The 13,220-nt window shown below is 35.1% G+C and overlaps 1 protein-coding gene and 1 pseudogene across 3 annotated transcripts; one reads left to right on the forward strand and one right to left on the reverse strand.

Annotated features, from left to right (window-relative positions):
* Positions 1-850: 850 nt before the first annotated feature.
* Positions 851-5,575, reverse strand: LOC126691778 (uncharacterized). Of its 3 annotated transcripts, none has more exons than XM_050386940.1 (2): positions 4,903-5,574; positions 851-1,093 (listed from the first exon to the last, which is right to left on the reverse strand). In XM_050386940.1, exon 1 carries the CDS (start codon positions 5,480-5,482, stop codon positions 4,904-4,906), a length of 579 nt encoding a protein of 192 aa, XP_050242897.1. In that variant the 5' UTR covers positions 5,483-5,574; the 3' UTR covers positions 851-1,093; position 4,903. The 3 variants fall into 3 exon arrangements, with proteins under 3 accessions (XP_050242897.1, XP_050242896.1, XP_050242898.1); XM_050386939.1 differs by lacking the exon at positions 851-1,093 and adding an exon at positions 2,797-3,228 and having other exon boundaries at positions 4,903-5,566; XM_050386941.1 differs by lacking the exon at positions 851-1,093 and adding an exon at positions 3,261-4,263 and having other exon boundaries at positions 4,903-5,575.
* A 2,432-nt stretch (positions 5,576-8,007) lies between these two features.
* On the forward strand, positions 8,008-10,274 carry LOC126691780 (proteasome subunit beta type-4-like; annotated as a pseudogene).
* Positions 10,275-13,220: the final 2,946 nt, after the last annotated feature.

A 13,220-nucleotide genomic window follows, 5' to 3' on the forward strand; every position in this document is an offset into this window, starting at 1 on the left:
AATGGAATAGAGAAAGATGGTCTGTTGGAGTTTATCTGAAAAGAGGCAAGTATAATTTTTTTTTTTTTTAATAAAGACTTTTTTTCCCTCCAAATTTAAGTGGAAAATGAAAGAGAGAAAAAAAAGATGCTTAAGTGCAAAACACAACAATTAGTAAAAGTCTCTGTACCCTTTTGTCTATTGGCATTTGACAATTGGAAAAAAGTTTGGCTCTAGCTAACGTGGTAATTGAAAAGATCATTTATGTATATTTTTAGTTACATGACTTTTCTAATGAGTTATGTGACTTTTTAAAATAATACACATGGATAGTCTTACAAATTACTACATAAAATATTGGAAAATATAGCTCCAATTTGGTTTGGAGCCAAACTTTGTCCTTGACAATCAATTTTTCAATGCACTATTGGTCACTCACTAACTATGCAACAGAAAATCTATTATAACCATGACTGGGGCCTTTGCCACCACCCTCCATGAGGGACCAGACTTGGGGTTTCTAGCATCTGCATAGCAGAGCTTGTTGGCATTTGACAATCATTTTTTCAGTGCACTATATGCCACTCACTAACTATGCAACAGAAAATCTAACAAAACCATGACTGGGGCCTTTGCCACCACCCAACCCACCTTGAGGGACCAGCACAAAGTGATGGCCTTTTTCTACTGTGGGGGCCCTATAGCATCTGCAGCTCTCAATAACAACATCCAGATATGCATCCTAGTATAAATCCAGGACTAGGGAGCTATGCATTACCATAGACTTCTTCAGATGTAAAAAGCAGCATTCTATAAATCAAAAACTAGAGGAAGAGAGTTGCTATTTTTAACCGAAACTAAGGATTAATACTTGATCAGAAACACATCCTTTAAAATCACTTAAATATAAAGAGAAATAAATATTACAAGTTACGTAAGTTTTTCCAGACCGATCATAAACAGCATTTCTCATGCCTATTTTGTACTGTCAAGCACAACAAAGAAATGAAAGAACAGGATAGACCACCTGGCAGTGCAATCACCTTGAAGATAGGTTTGTCCTTCCTGTCATAGTTTTCTGTCTAAAAAGTAAAACCAAAACTGTCTCAGCTGCCTGCCAACCAAAAATTGTCACATCAATCATCCATGTTAAGACCCATCTCCGCATAGAATAGGATTAATATATTTATATAATAGTGGATGTGAACAATACTAAAAGCTAATCATTTTTCCAAATCTTTAAAAAGTTTTACTTTTGTACCCCAAAAAAGAATTTTATTTACAAAAAAAAACTTTTTGTGGAGGCCAGTTAATCAGGAAGTATTATTAAAAGCGGTACTAATTGGGCCTATGGCCCTATCCGAGGACTTTAGATCATCCAAGGAGACCCAAATAAGGCTACGAGTAGAATAAAGTTAAGAGAGGAGTAGAGGCAATGTGAGATGGGTCCAATAAGTGTCCGTGGACAAAAGTATTCTCGGCAACATGTGTCCGAGGTGAATCTAAATGCCTTATCATCATGGACTTACTACGGGGTTACGTCACAGCTGAGGGTAGGACATTGGACCAGGGATAAGAGTAAAAAGGCAGACAAATATCTTCAAATGCTGTGATCTCCGCATTAATTGCCTCTTAACCAACTCTCTGACCGCATTAATGTGGAAGTAATGCCTAAACAGTAATCATACAGCCTTATAACTACTAGTTGATGGTTCCAGGAAGTGTTAAATGGGATAGGAAGGAGTCCCCTTAATCTAACATATACGTGTATGGTAAGGATGACATAAAGATTGCAGTATATAACCTGGAAGAATGCACTGAAAAAAGGATTGGAACTCTGATACAATTTACTTCTTGAAGAAAACCATATGAACCAAAATAACATAGTTGGTTCCGAGAATAAATTCGATAATCTTGTTTATGTCATATCATCTTGAATCGTTGAGTTTAATCGTTTTTCTTTTGAGATAAATCTAGTTCTTCTACCCACGCTCTACAAATTTATTGTTTGAGCCTTTAACGTTTGAGCCCAATCCGGTTTTGGGATCAATACAATTTCAGTCCCTACACTTTTGTACTCTTCATGAAAGATCCCCCGTTAGTTATTCTCACAATTTATTCAAACTACCCCAAAAAAAAAATCATACTATCCATATTACATTACAAGTCAACCATCCTAAAATCCATCAAGATTTTTCCAAAAATGCATAACATTTATAGTTTAGCCTCAGAAATGGGAGCTTTGGGAGCTTCCTAGTTAGAAACTTGGTACTCTTCCTAGTATTTGCGGATTTCTTTGCACCACATATTACAATCAATTAGCATGAAACATTAAATTGTTTCACACTATAATTTGAAAGAAGACGCATGAGTAGAAACTTGAAAGTTTAAATTACACTTATAGTACTCAACCTTGCTCCATATTTCAGAATGGTATGTTACTTTTACAAATGTTTCATTTTAGTCCTTAACATTTATTCATGGCCCAAAAGGTCCCTGCAGTCTTAAGTGGCAAAGGAAAACATTAAACTAATGCACTAATACTGACATCGAGCGACCACACCCCTAACCAAACGGTCAAGTACACTTTGCATGAGTCACATTAAAATATGGCACAACCAAGACCTTCATCCTCTAGTGACTAAAGAACTTTAATCTGAACAAATAATTATTGACTTGGCCGAGTGGGGTGGCATCTAACTCACATAAGATTTAGACCAAAAACATGTAACTTCAAGAGGCGGTAATGAACAATAGTTCATTAGAAGATAAACAGGCAATGAGACAGCCCATACACACAAAAACACACCCATTCCAGTCCTCTTCAAACTTTTAGGCATCCTTTTATTCGGGTATGTCAAGTGGTGAGGTTATTTCTGGCAGCAGAAACAAGCCACTGGAAATAGATGCATGGTACAATTCTTAAATAGTCCATGAGATGAATGAATTCATCCTCAAAAACTAGTTTCACAATAGGTCTTAAAGAGAAAGAAATTTTTACTCAAAAGAGAAGCAAGGTAGGGACAACTGAGTGTAACTTGCTTGAATGCATTTCTTGCAAGTTAAAGAAAATAAGGAAAGCTGTTATAACAAAGAATGCCTGCACTATGAAGAAACCTAAACTAATCTCTATAACTTGCCAAAAGTAATTCAAGTGAGATGCATTAACATCAGCCGCCCTTGATGTTGACAATCCATACAAGAAAGCCTCGCACTTCTTGTTCTTCGTCCTCATTACCCCCAGCAAGTCTAAACCAAAAATAAAAACCAAAGATCAGGTATTGAAATTGTCAAGCATTATTTTACCAGTATAGTAGTTCAGTAACATTGCATTGATAATAAATGTTTAACATTGTTGCCTTGGAACATTAGGCTGTTTATGTGATACATCTAAACATATCGTCCAGGTTTAAAATAACTGACATGTATTTTCTGCCGGTTGCCATGTGAGAAGCAGTCTATTTCATACTAGATGGAGCATGCATATCATTAGTGCATCTCAACAATTTAAGTGCAAGTTAATGACGTTGTAATTGCCCAATTTCCACCGACTGTCTAGTACCCCCCTGCCCATTACATGTTTAGGGAACCATCATCTAAATCAATTTAAAAGTTAACATCCTTCTTCTCATTTCTCTATGGCTTTCTCTACTTAATTCCAACATTTTCACGCTTAAAACCCTAATCTGCAGAAGAAAAAGAAGGCCAGAAGAGTTGCTTCACTGTTTTTGGCCATATGAATACGGAAAACAAAATTTTCTTCGAATAGGAAGAGAAGATGATCACTACCAATCAAGACTCACTTACATCCCTGTCTGTCCTCTGTTGCCATAAACATCATTATCCATTGCACCTCAGTAATGAAAATTCCATTCTTGATTAGACAGGTATTCCAAGACAATTCTTTGGCTATAATGCCAGCACAGAAGGAAGAAGCAGCGTCTAGTTCAATTTCTGTGTTGATAAAAGAATTAGCAGAATCAAAACCCGGCTGGCCATTACTTCGTCGTTCTATTCTGCCAGATAAAAAAGAATCTGAGAGGTCTTTGGTGCGGCAGATCTCTGTGGTTCAATGGGGATTGCGGTTGCCTAGTAGAAAGTATTTGTATATTACTAATTCAGATCACAAACAAAATAGTGGTGACCAGTGTGAAGATCAGTCCTCAACTTTAGATACTGAGAGTGGCATTGGTTCTATGTTTGGCAAATTAGATGAACAAGGCATTCTCAATGGGCTCGGCAAATTCCAGTATCTCACGACATGGTTAAAAGTGGCATTGCTTCCTAAACGGATAAGTATGGTCATGAAAAAAAATGATTCAGTGTGTGAAATTCTGCATTTTATTGAGAAATTATTGTCATTTGTTTTGGTTTGCTTCCTTTTCTGAATGGTAAATGGGCAAACACTTGAATTTAAATTACATAGTAGGACCCTATATTTTGAGTTAATTAATAGAGTCGCTCTCCCTAACTTTTTTTTTGGTCTCAATTCTTCTTGGAATCCTCAAAATATTAAATTCATGTAAGCAAAATAAAAAATTTAAAAAAAATGTTTAAAAAAAAAATAAATAAATAAAAGAAACCCTCAAAATTTAATATTTTGTTGATTTTTTCTGAAACCAAACATTTCTTTTCTTATTTTAATTATTATGAATTAAGGATGGTTTTTTTTAGTATAATAACAAAAAAGGAGAAAAAATATTAAAAGTCTGGAAACCGTACTACTACACACTATCCATAATCTCTAAGAACTCTTTCATTCAAACGTTAATATCTTAGCAGCACAGTGCTCCAAACAACATATCAAGCATAAGTTAACACCTACATTTTTTACGAAACCAATTCAATCACATTTCACATACCAACCTACAAAAACTCAGAAATTCACAGAAATGGCAAGACTACATTACATTACAACATTACCTCATTCCATTGAAACTTTAGCGCCAACCTCCTTCATCTTAGCAATAATCGACTCAGCCTCCTCCTTAGTCACGCCTTTCTTCAAAAGCGTAGGCGACTTCTCCACCAAATCCTTAGCTTCCTTCAACCCCAAATCAGTAGAAGTCCTCACTTCCTTGATCACCTTGATCTTGGCCGCGGCATCGAACCCTTCGAGCCTCACATCGAGTACAGTCTTCTCCGCCTTCTCCTCCACCTTCTTCGCCGCACCACCGCCCTTCCCCTTCAGTCCTCCAGGGACCATCCCTGGCATCATCACCATCATCGTCGGCGGCATCTCAGTGATCCCCAATCTATCGTGAAGAACTTCGACGAGGTCCGAGACCTCGAGGAGAGTGAGACCCGAGAGATCATCGACGATCGCCGAGACTTGCTCTGATGGAGCTGGTGGCTGAGCAGAAGAGGATTTGAAAGATGGGAGCTTGGATTGGATTGGGGCTAAGAGGTTAGGATTAGGGTTTTGAGTTGTGTGGAAGAAATTGGGGCTAGGGTTTTGGGGGAGAGATTTGTGAATGTGTGAAATGAATCGTAAATACCTCATTTTGTGGAGTCGATGAGGTTGATAGTGATAAAGCTTTCATGGCTTTTGAAGTTGAAGCTGAGAACTGAGAAGAAATGACTGACGCTGATCTAATGCTTTAATCCTAGCCATTCAATTGATCTAATGCTCAAGAATTGGACAGCTCAATTAGACACGTCAGCGATTTAGTGCTCAATTAGACACGTCAACTGACACGGTTCCTTGTGTTATGTCATGAGTTTCAAGGGGGAAAAAATTAGTGTTTACTGTGCAATCTTGTTCATAGCCAGGGATTTAGTTGTTACAGATCAATTCTCAAACATCAGTTGAACCTTGGTGTCTCTGAATTTTATGACACTGTTACTTTTGTATATAACAAATTGTGAAAATTCAGAAATAAAAAAAGCATCAGGTTGCTGGATTTACAAAAGAAAAAAGGGTGATGGCATTTACAGACATTTTGTATGCATGCTATTCTTGTAAAACTCCCATTGAAGTAGAAAATATTTGAAATATATACATCATCTGAATTCAAATTAATATATTGGGGCCAGCTGACAATAGTGCCAATTGTAGTAGGGATGTCCATATGGTTCTCATTTCTCAGTAGATTGATAATGTTATAAATAAAAAATGATCGTAATGATATCTATGCTTGGTTATTTTTCAACTACAGGATTAAACTTTTGCTATAAAATCTTGAATGAACTATATCTAAGTGTGTTAATACCCATTGAGATCTCTATCTGCATGGTTTCTTTGTCTGGAAATTTATGAGCTAAAACATGAAATCCCTCTTGAGCTTCCTTTTTATTGAATGTAAACATCAATGTCTGTTGTGGCACACACCAATGCTAGCATTTGTATATGCATATAACAAATTTCTATTTTGTTACTTGTGTGTGTGTGTGTTCTATTTTACCTGAAAAAAATGATGAGAAAATTTATATTTGTGTATCAGCTTTGATCTTAAGCATGTATAATATTGTAAATTTCAACTGCTGCAGGGCATGCCAAAGAACATTGTTATTGGCTCTCACGTTTGGGTTGGAGATCCAGAATTAGTTTGGATTGATGGATAAATAATAAATGTAAATGGAGAGGAAGCTGAGATTCAAACTAGTAACGGGAAGACGGTAAGTTGAGTTCATAAGATGTTAAATAATCTTCCCAATCTAACAGGCATTCAATCTTATGATCATCTAGTTCAGTTTTCTATGATTACAATGTTCTTCCAATCTGTTATTCGCCGCGTTCAAGAATTTTTGAGATTTGAACTCCCTTTGCATTTTTAATTTTAGAGTGGTCATTTTCTGTTTTCAAATATTTCCTAAAAAAAAGGGAATATAGAGTAAAGGAGGAATTAAAAATATTAGAAAAGCCTTGTCACACTCCCAGTGAATAGGCTGTTCGGGAAACATTTTCTTGCAAATATGTTCCTGCAATATGTTTATTTAATATGTCAAGAGGATAGGCTATAGTATATGAGAAGGACCAGGCATGTCCTTATCTTCCTGGAATTGTGTGCTTTAAATTGTTTGCAAATATCATGAACTTATGTGAAGGATCTTTCCTTGAAATGGCTTTTAAGTTTTTATTACCTTTTACAATTCCTTGGTGTCACTATTGGTGTTATTACTTGTTAGTTTACTTAAATTGTTGGCTTGGATATCTTAATTTTTTCTTAACCTTTTTTTTTTTCATGTAGATATTGTTCATTGGATCACATTCCGTACTTGGGAGGGCAGTTGTTGTGAATACTAATCCTGATATGATTTGGAAGCATGAAAGGCCATTGTTTTAAAGCTACGTGTATCTCTATTGGATCTAGCCGACTTCTGTTTTTTGCTTGGAGAGGTGTGCGTGCAAAAGAAGACTCAAAAAAATTTGGAAACCAACTTTGGCATATTAACTATTGTTGAAATGAAGATACAAGTCCAGAGTACAAAACGCAAAAGAAGACTAAGTGATACTGAAGAATAAACGAGGTCATTTTGTGTAAATGAGGACCTGATGACACTTAGTGACACAACTATGTTTTGCAATCTCTTTAGTAATTGTTTTAGTGAAACGCTTAGACAAATTAGTTCTAATTTCTGTTATGAATTAAGTCCACATGTTAGCTTGTAATTAGTGGTTAGATTAAAATAGTTTTCCTGCTTAATCAAGGAAGTTAGTTAGTTTTGCTTATTTCTTTTCCAGATTTTGTATATAAGGGATTAGATTTTTTTCTATCAATTCTTAGTTGCTTGTAATCACTTTTACTCATCAATAAGAAAACTAAGTTCTATTTAGTTTTCTTCATCTTTAAAAGCTTTGAGTTTTTACAACTCTGAATAAGCAGTGTTATAGCAAATTCACTTTGTAAAAGAGGCTCTACCTCTAAATGTGGAATATTTAGAGGAGGCTAAACCCTAGACTAATCATACATTTCACCATGGTTACAAGACTTGCTTTACAAGTATAATACTTTGCTTGCACATCAAGTAGAAGTAGGATTGGGGCCTTGACTTGGATTGGGCTTGTTATCTTTAACAACATAAATTTTATGTAAAAAAAAAAGGTTTTTAACCCCTTTTTGTTTGTTTAGGAATCCATATGTCACTGGTACATCTATAGTTGCTATCAAATACAAGGATGGAATTCTTATGGCTGCTGACATGGGAGGTTAGATACTAAATCAGTTCATAATTAATTGCAATTTCATATATTCATTTTTTTTTCTTCTATTTATGACTTGATTGATATCGTTCCTGGACCCCTTTGGCTGCTGAGAAATTTAAGAAAAAGAAGAAGAAAAAAAAGAACAAGAATATAATTTTGGTTTTAGTTTTATATTCACAAAGGCAAATTTGCTATTTATCTTCTATTTTTGACATGGTTAATGCATATTCTACTAGTGTTTTTCTCTATGATATACTTTAATTTCAAATGCTTGGACACATTCAGTCCATGGCACTTGCAAAATGCGTGAAACATGTCAAATCAAAGAATGAATGCTAGCCAAAGATGGTTACATTTTGCTAAGTGGCTGATTTCTCACTTTCCTTCACTGGGACTTTTTTATTTTTATTTTATTTTATTAAAGATTTCCATTAATTGCTTCTCTTGGAAGATAAGTTTTCTGCTAATTTTTAAGCATCCCTCTTGTATAATCATGGTGTACTTTGGAGACGTGCCCCTTTTGGTCTTTTTCTAATGAAGTTATGTTTCTTGAATTTATTAAGTCTTTGATTTCCCTGTTCGACTATGGTTTTTTTTTTTTTTTTTTTTTTTTTTTTTTACCATGTGGCTGACCATTCCATATTGGTGGATTTTATTTTTATTATTTAGTGCTTTCTTTCCAGTTTTGTAAATACTATCATCTATGGTATGCGTAGTGTGCAACAGATAACTTCAAAGGAGTGGCAATGTAGCACACACTCCAAAGTTTCAATAATTCATTTTGGAGTCAGGGTTAGGGTGGTTGTACATTGTGTTTGCTGATTTGAGGGCAATTGATTCTTCTGCCTTAGATCCCAGATATGCACATGGCAATTTATTTTCTGTCTGAATCATATGGCAATTTGTTTACTTGTTAGAGTAGTGACTAGATGTGTTCTATCACCCATTGTTACCATCATCTACCATCAACTCTTTTCTTCCTGTTTTGGTTTTTCTATACTGCCTGAGGTGCATCTTTATTTGTGAGATATATTGTATTTCTCCTGACCTGGAATTGCTATTAACTTGTTCCAGAACTTCTGATTTTGGATGTCATGACTCATTAGAAACATTTGAGGATATGCACTTTTTCGTGCTCATCTATAACAGCGAGATACTTTTCTATTGGTTTTTCATTATCATGTATGGATTAATTGGCAGGTTCTTATGGATATACCCTGCGATACAAGAGTGTTGAGCGATTGAAGCCAGTTGGAAAACATTCTCTTCTTGGTGCAAGTGGAGAAATTAGTGATTTTCAGGAGATTCTCCGTTATCTTGATGAGCTAATGTAAGCAGGTTGTTTTAAGAGGAAAAAAGTACTTGGAAAGTAGCAAAAGCTGGAACATCACAATTTTTGTCCCTTCCTTGTTATCTTTTCTGGGTATTTGTGTTTGCTTGTATTGTTTTTAACTTCTTGCTAAGTGATTGTCGGTATCAGGATTATTTTTGCAGTCTATATGACAACATGTGGGATGACAGGAACTCTTTAGGTCCTAAAGAGGTGCACAACTATTTAACCTGAGTGATGTATAATAGGCGTAACAAGTTCAATCCACTATGGAATTCATTTATACTTGGTGGAGTGAAAAATGGACAGAAATACCTTGGCATGGTAAACCTCAACTATACCTTTTATTTGTTGCAGAACTGTAAGCAATTTGCATTTAAGGATATTAATCAATCTGTAATTTGTGATTCTTATCCAGGTCAGCATGATAGGCGTAAATTTTGAGGACAACCATGTGGCCACTGGATTTGGGAATCACCTTGTAAGGCCAATTCTTCGTGATGAGTGGCATGATAACTTGAGCTTTGAGGATGGTGTTAAGTTGCTGGAGAAATGCATGCTTTTACTCCTATATCATGATACTACTGCTGTCAACAAGCTCCAGGTTTGGTTCCTCATTATTGTTCACTTAATGGTTTCTGTTACATACCAAAACTCTTAGTATATAAGTAATGGGCCATGCAACGATATAGCATGTAACATAATCTTTTTCTAGTTTGACCTGTCAGCGAAGCGAAGATTGTAGTTTCACTGGTTTCCACAACTTCTCTGCATGCTTTGTTGTTTCCTTCTTGCATGTAGGCAATCATGAGAATTCCGCCAACCCGAAAAAAGAGGTGCAGGGGTGGGGGGAGGGGAGGTGTTTACTGAATGTTCCACAGTGACCCCAATATGGTTCAAAACGTCCAAATTGGATTTTCAAATAGATGGTCAATAATGAGGGTAGACATTGGAATCCTCAATTCCTTCAGCCTTTCCAGAATTTGAGATTCTTTATCTTAACCTGCCTTCCTTTTCTGGTTCTGATAGAGCAGTGTAGATGCCAGTAAAGAAATGGAGTATTTAAGGTTTGATTGCACTATGATGCCTTTAGGAATTATACAGGAATTTGCACCCTTCCTTGGAAGAGCATTTGAAGGGCCAAGGTCCATGGAAGGTGGTGTTCTTCGGGTGGACTACACAGCTCTTGGAAAAATCCCAACTGTTGACAACCTTCTAAGAGGTATAAATTGATAGTTGATTGGTGTTGTATGTGCAAGCATAGTGGGGAATTTATTGATCACCTGCTTCTTCATTGCTGTGTGGCATCGGACATTTGATCTTGTGTCCTCCCTCTGTTTGAGCTAAGTCAGGTGATGCCCAAATCTGTAGTTGAGAGCTGCTGCAATTTTGGCAAGGTTAGTTTCAGCGGAATCAGCACTATAGAGCAGCTAAGGTGCAGCAAGCTTTGCCCTTATGCATCATGTGGAATCCATGGCTTGAGAGGAACAAGTGGGTCTTTGATGGAGGAGCGTCCTTATGTACTCAGAGCATATTTTGCACACTTGTTTGATTGGATGCTTGCCTTAGGCGGTGTCCTTTCCATGTCTTTTGTTGATTTTTTTTACTCCCTTTATTTTTTATTTGTATTCTTTGAAGTTGTACACGTCATTTTATGTATCTTCCCACTTCCTTTTCTAATAAAACTTTTACTTATCAAAAAACGAGATGGTCAGTAATAATTTCATTGTCCTATTATCATCCAAGGCTGGTTATTTGAAGTAGGCATTCCTAATTGATTTATTATTTCATTGTTTGCCTGGATGCGTGACTTAGGCAGCTTCCTTTCCATGCCTTTTGTTGATGTTTGTTACTCCCTTTATGTGTGATTTGTATTCTTTGAAGAGGGTTTGTACACATTGTTTTATGTGTCATTCCCTTTTCCTTTTCTAATCAAACTTGTAATTATGAAAGATGGTTAATAATAATTAATTGTCTTATCATTATCCAAGGCTGGCGACTTGAAGTAGGCATGTCCCTATTAGCTTTATAATTTCTCATTATTCTACAAAAAGGTTTTTCATTGCTAAGACACAAAATAACAATTGTTGAAAGGGAACAATATCATGAGTGCAAGTTTTATCAATTGTTGAAAGGGAACAATATCATTAGTGCAAGTTTTAAGCGGCTGAGAAGTTAAGAATGGAAAAGAAAAAACAGTAAACTTCTAGGAATCACACGTCAGTTTATAAACCTCTTGCAGTAAAAAAGTTGTAATACCCCCAATATATCTTGTTTTATTTGCTGAATGTTTTCAAGTATTTCCATGTGTTACCATTCTATTTGAATTTGACATGATTATAAGATTGTAGTTTCACTGGTTTCCACAACTTCTCTGCATGCTTTGATGATCGGCGGTTCTTTTGGATCTGTAGTTACTAGTCCAAATGTCCAATGGGCTCATCTATTGGGTTTTCACTCAAATTTTTAGCTGGACTAACTGGCTAGTCCAATTCTAATGCTTGTTTGTGAAGATGTCTTGGACTTGGTTCAATAACTTATTTATAAGTACTAGTTTGCTAATTTTATCAAAATTATTTTTATATTCACTTATTTAAATATATGTTCAAATTAGATAATTTGAAAAAAAAAATGTAATTAAAGATCTGTTTGGATTCACTCTACGAGAACCGAGAGTTTGCATTTAACCTACCAACCCAATTGAATGCCTTATGTTGGCTTTTCATAATTTAACGGGCGGGTTAGACTAGGTTTATTTATTTATTTTTTCCTCTTTTCTTTTATATCTTGGATTGAATTGAAAAAGATTTCAACCCAAGTAATGTGATGCAACCCAAGGGGAGTTGTTTAGACCAAGGGGACCATGAACCCCTGAAACATTATTTTTAAAAAATATTAATATTACTAGTATATGTAAAAATTGTTTTAAGTTTGGATTTAAAAAATTTTATATTTAACCCTTCTAAAACTTAAAACCATGACAAACTAATGTTTATCTAAAATAATCTAAAAAATACTATTTGTCATTATAATTTGAGTGTTTTATATTTGAAATTCATAGTTAAAAGTGTGATACTTCGAGTTTTGAGTGATGTCATGTGTCTACCTACACTTAAAGGATTGCTTGGATGCTTTATTATTATTATTATTATTATTATTATTATTATTATGTCTTACTTCTTCTGTATTTTTGTACTAATTGGTTTTTTAAGTAAAAAAAATATAGGACATATAATATTAAAGCATAAGACTTTCAATTTTTTTTAGTTTATGTTATTTCCTTTATAGAATAGTTGTGGGGTCCCAAAAGTTTTAAAAAAATCTTAAGGTGGGTGAGGTGAAGAGTGACAATAATTGTACTTCTACCTACTTTTTCAATTCCTACTACATGGTACACCCTCACATGTGCAATAACTTTCCATTTGGTAGAAGATGTTGCTTCACAAGACATAAAATTTGTTTATTTAGAAATGTATTAGTTGAAGGGCAGGGGTGGTGGCACTTGAAGGCCAGGGTGGTCATAGGACCACCTTGACCTGAAATTTTTTATTTATTATATATAATAATTTAAATTTTTATATTTGTCTACCCTTTAAAAAAAATTTGGGAATACCTTTAGTTTTTTTTATGCCAATAAAATTAAATTTGCTCCATAATTTGTTCTACTGAACAATATATTGGGGCTTTCAAGCAAAAAGAAGCCCCAAAAAAATTATACCATAGCAAGCCCAAATGCAAAATAGACCCTAGGAACAAAAAACCCAA

Source organism: Quercus robur, chromosome 7 (genome assembly GCF_932294415.1).
Source record: "Quercus robur chromosome 7, dhQueRobu3.1, whole genome shotgun sequence".
Classification (NCBI taxonomy): Eukaryota; Viridiplantae; Streptophyta; class Magnoliopsida; order Fagales; family Fagaceae; genus Quercus; species Quercus robur.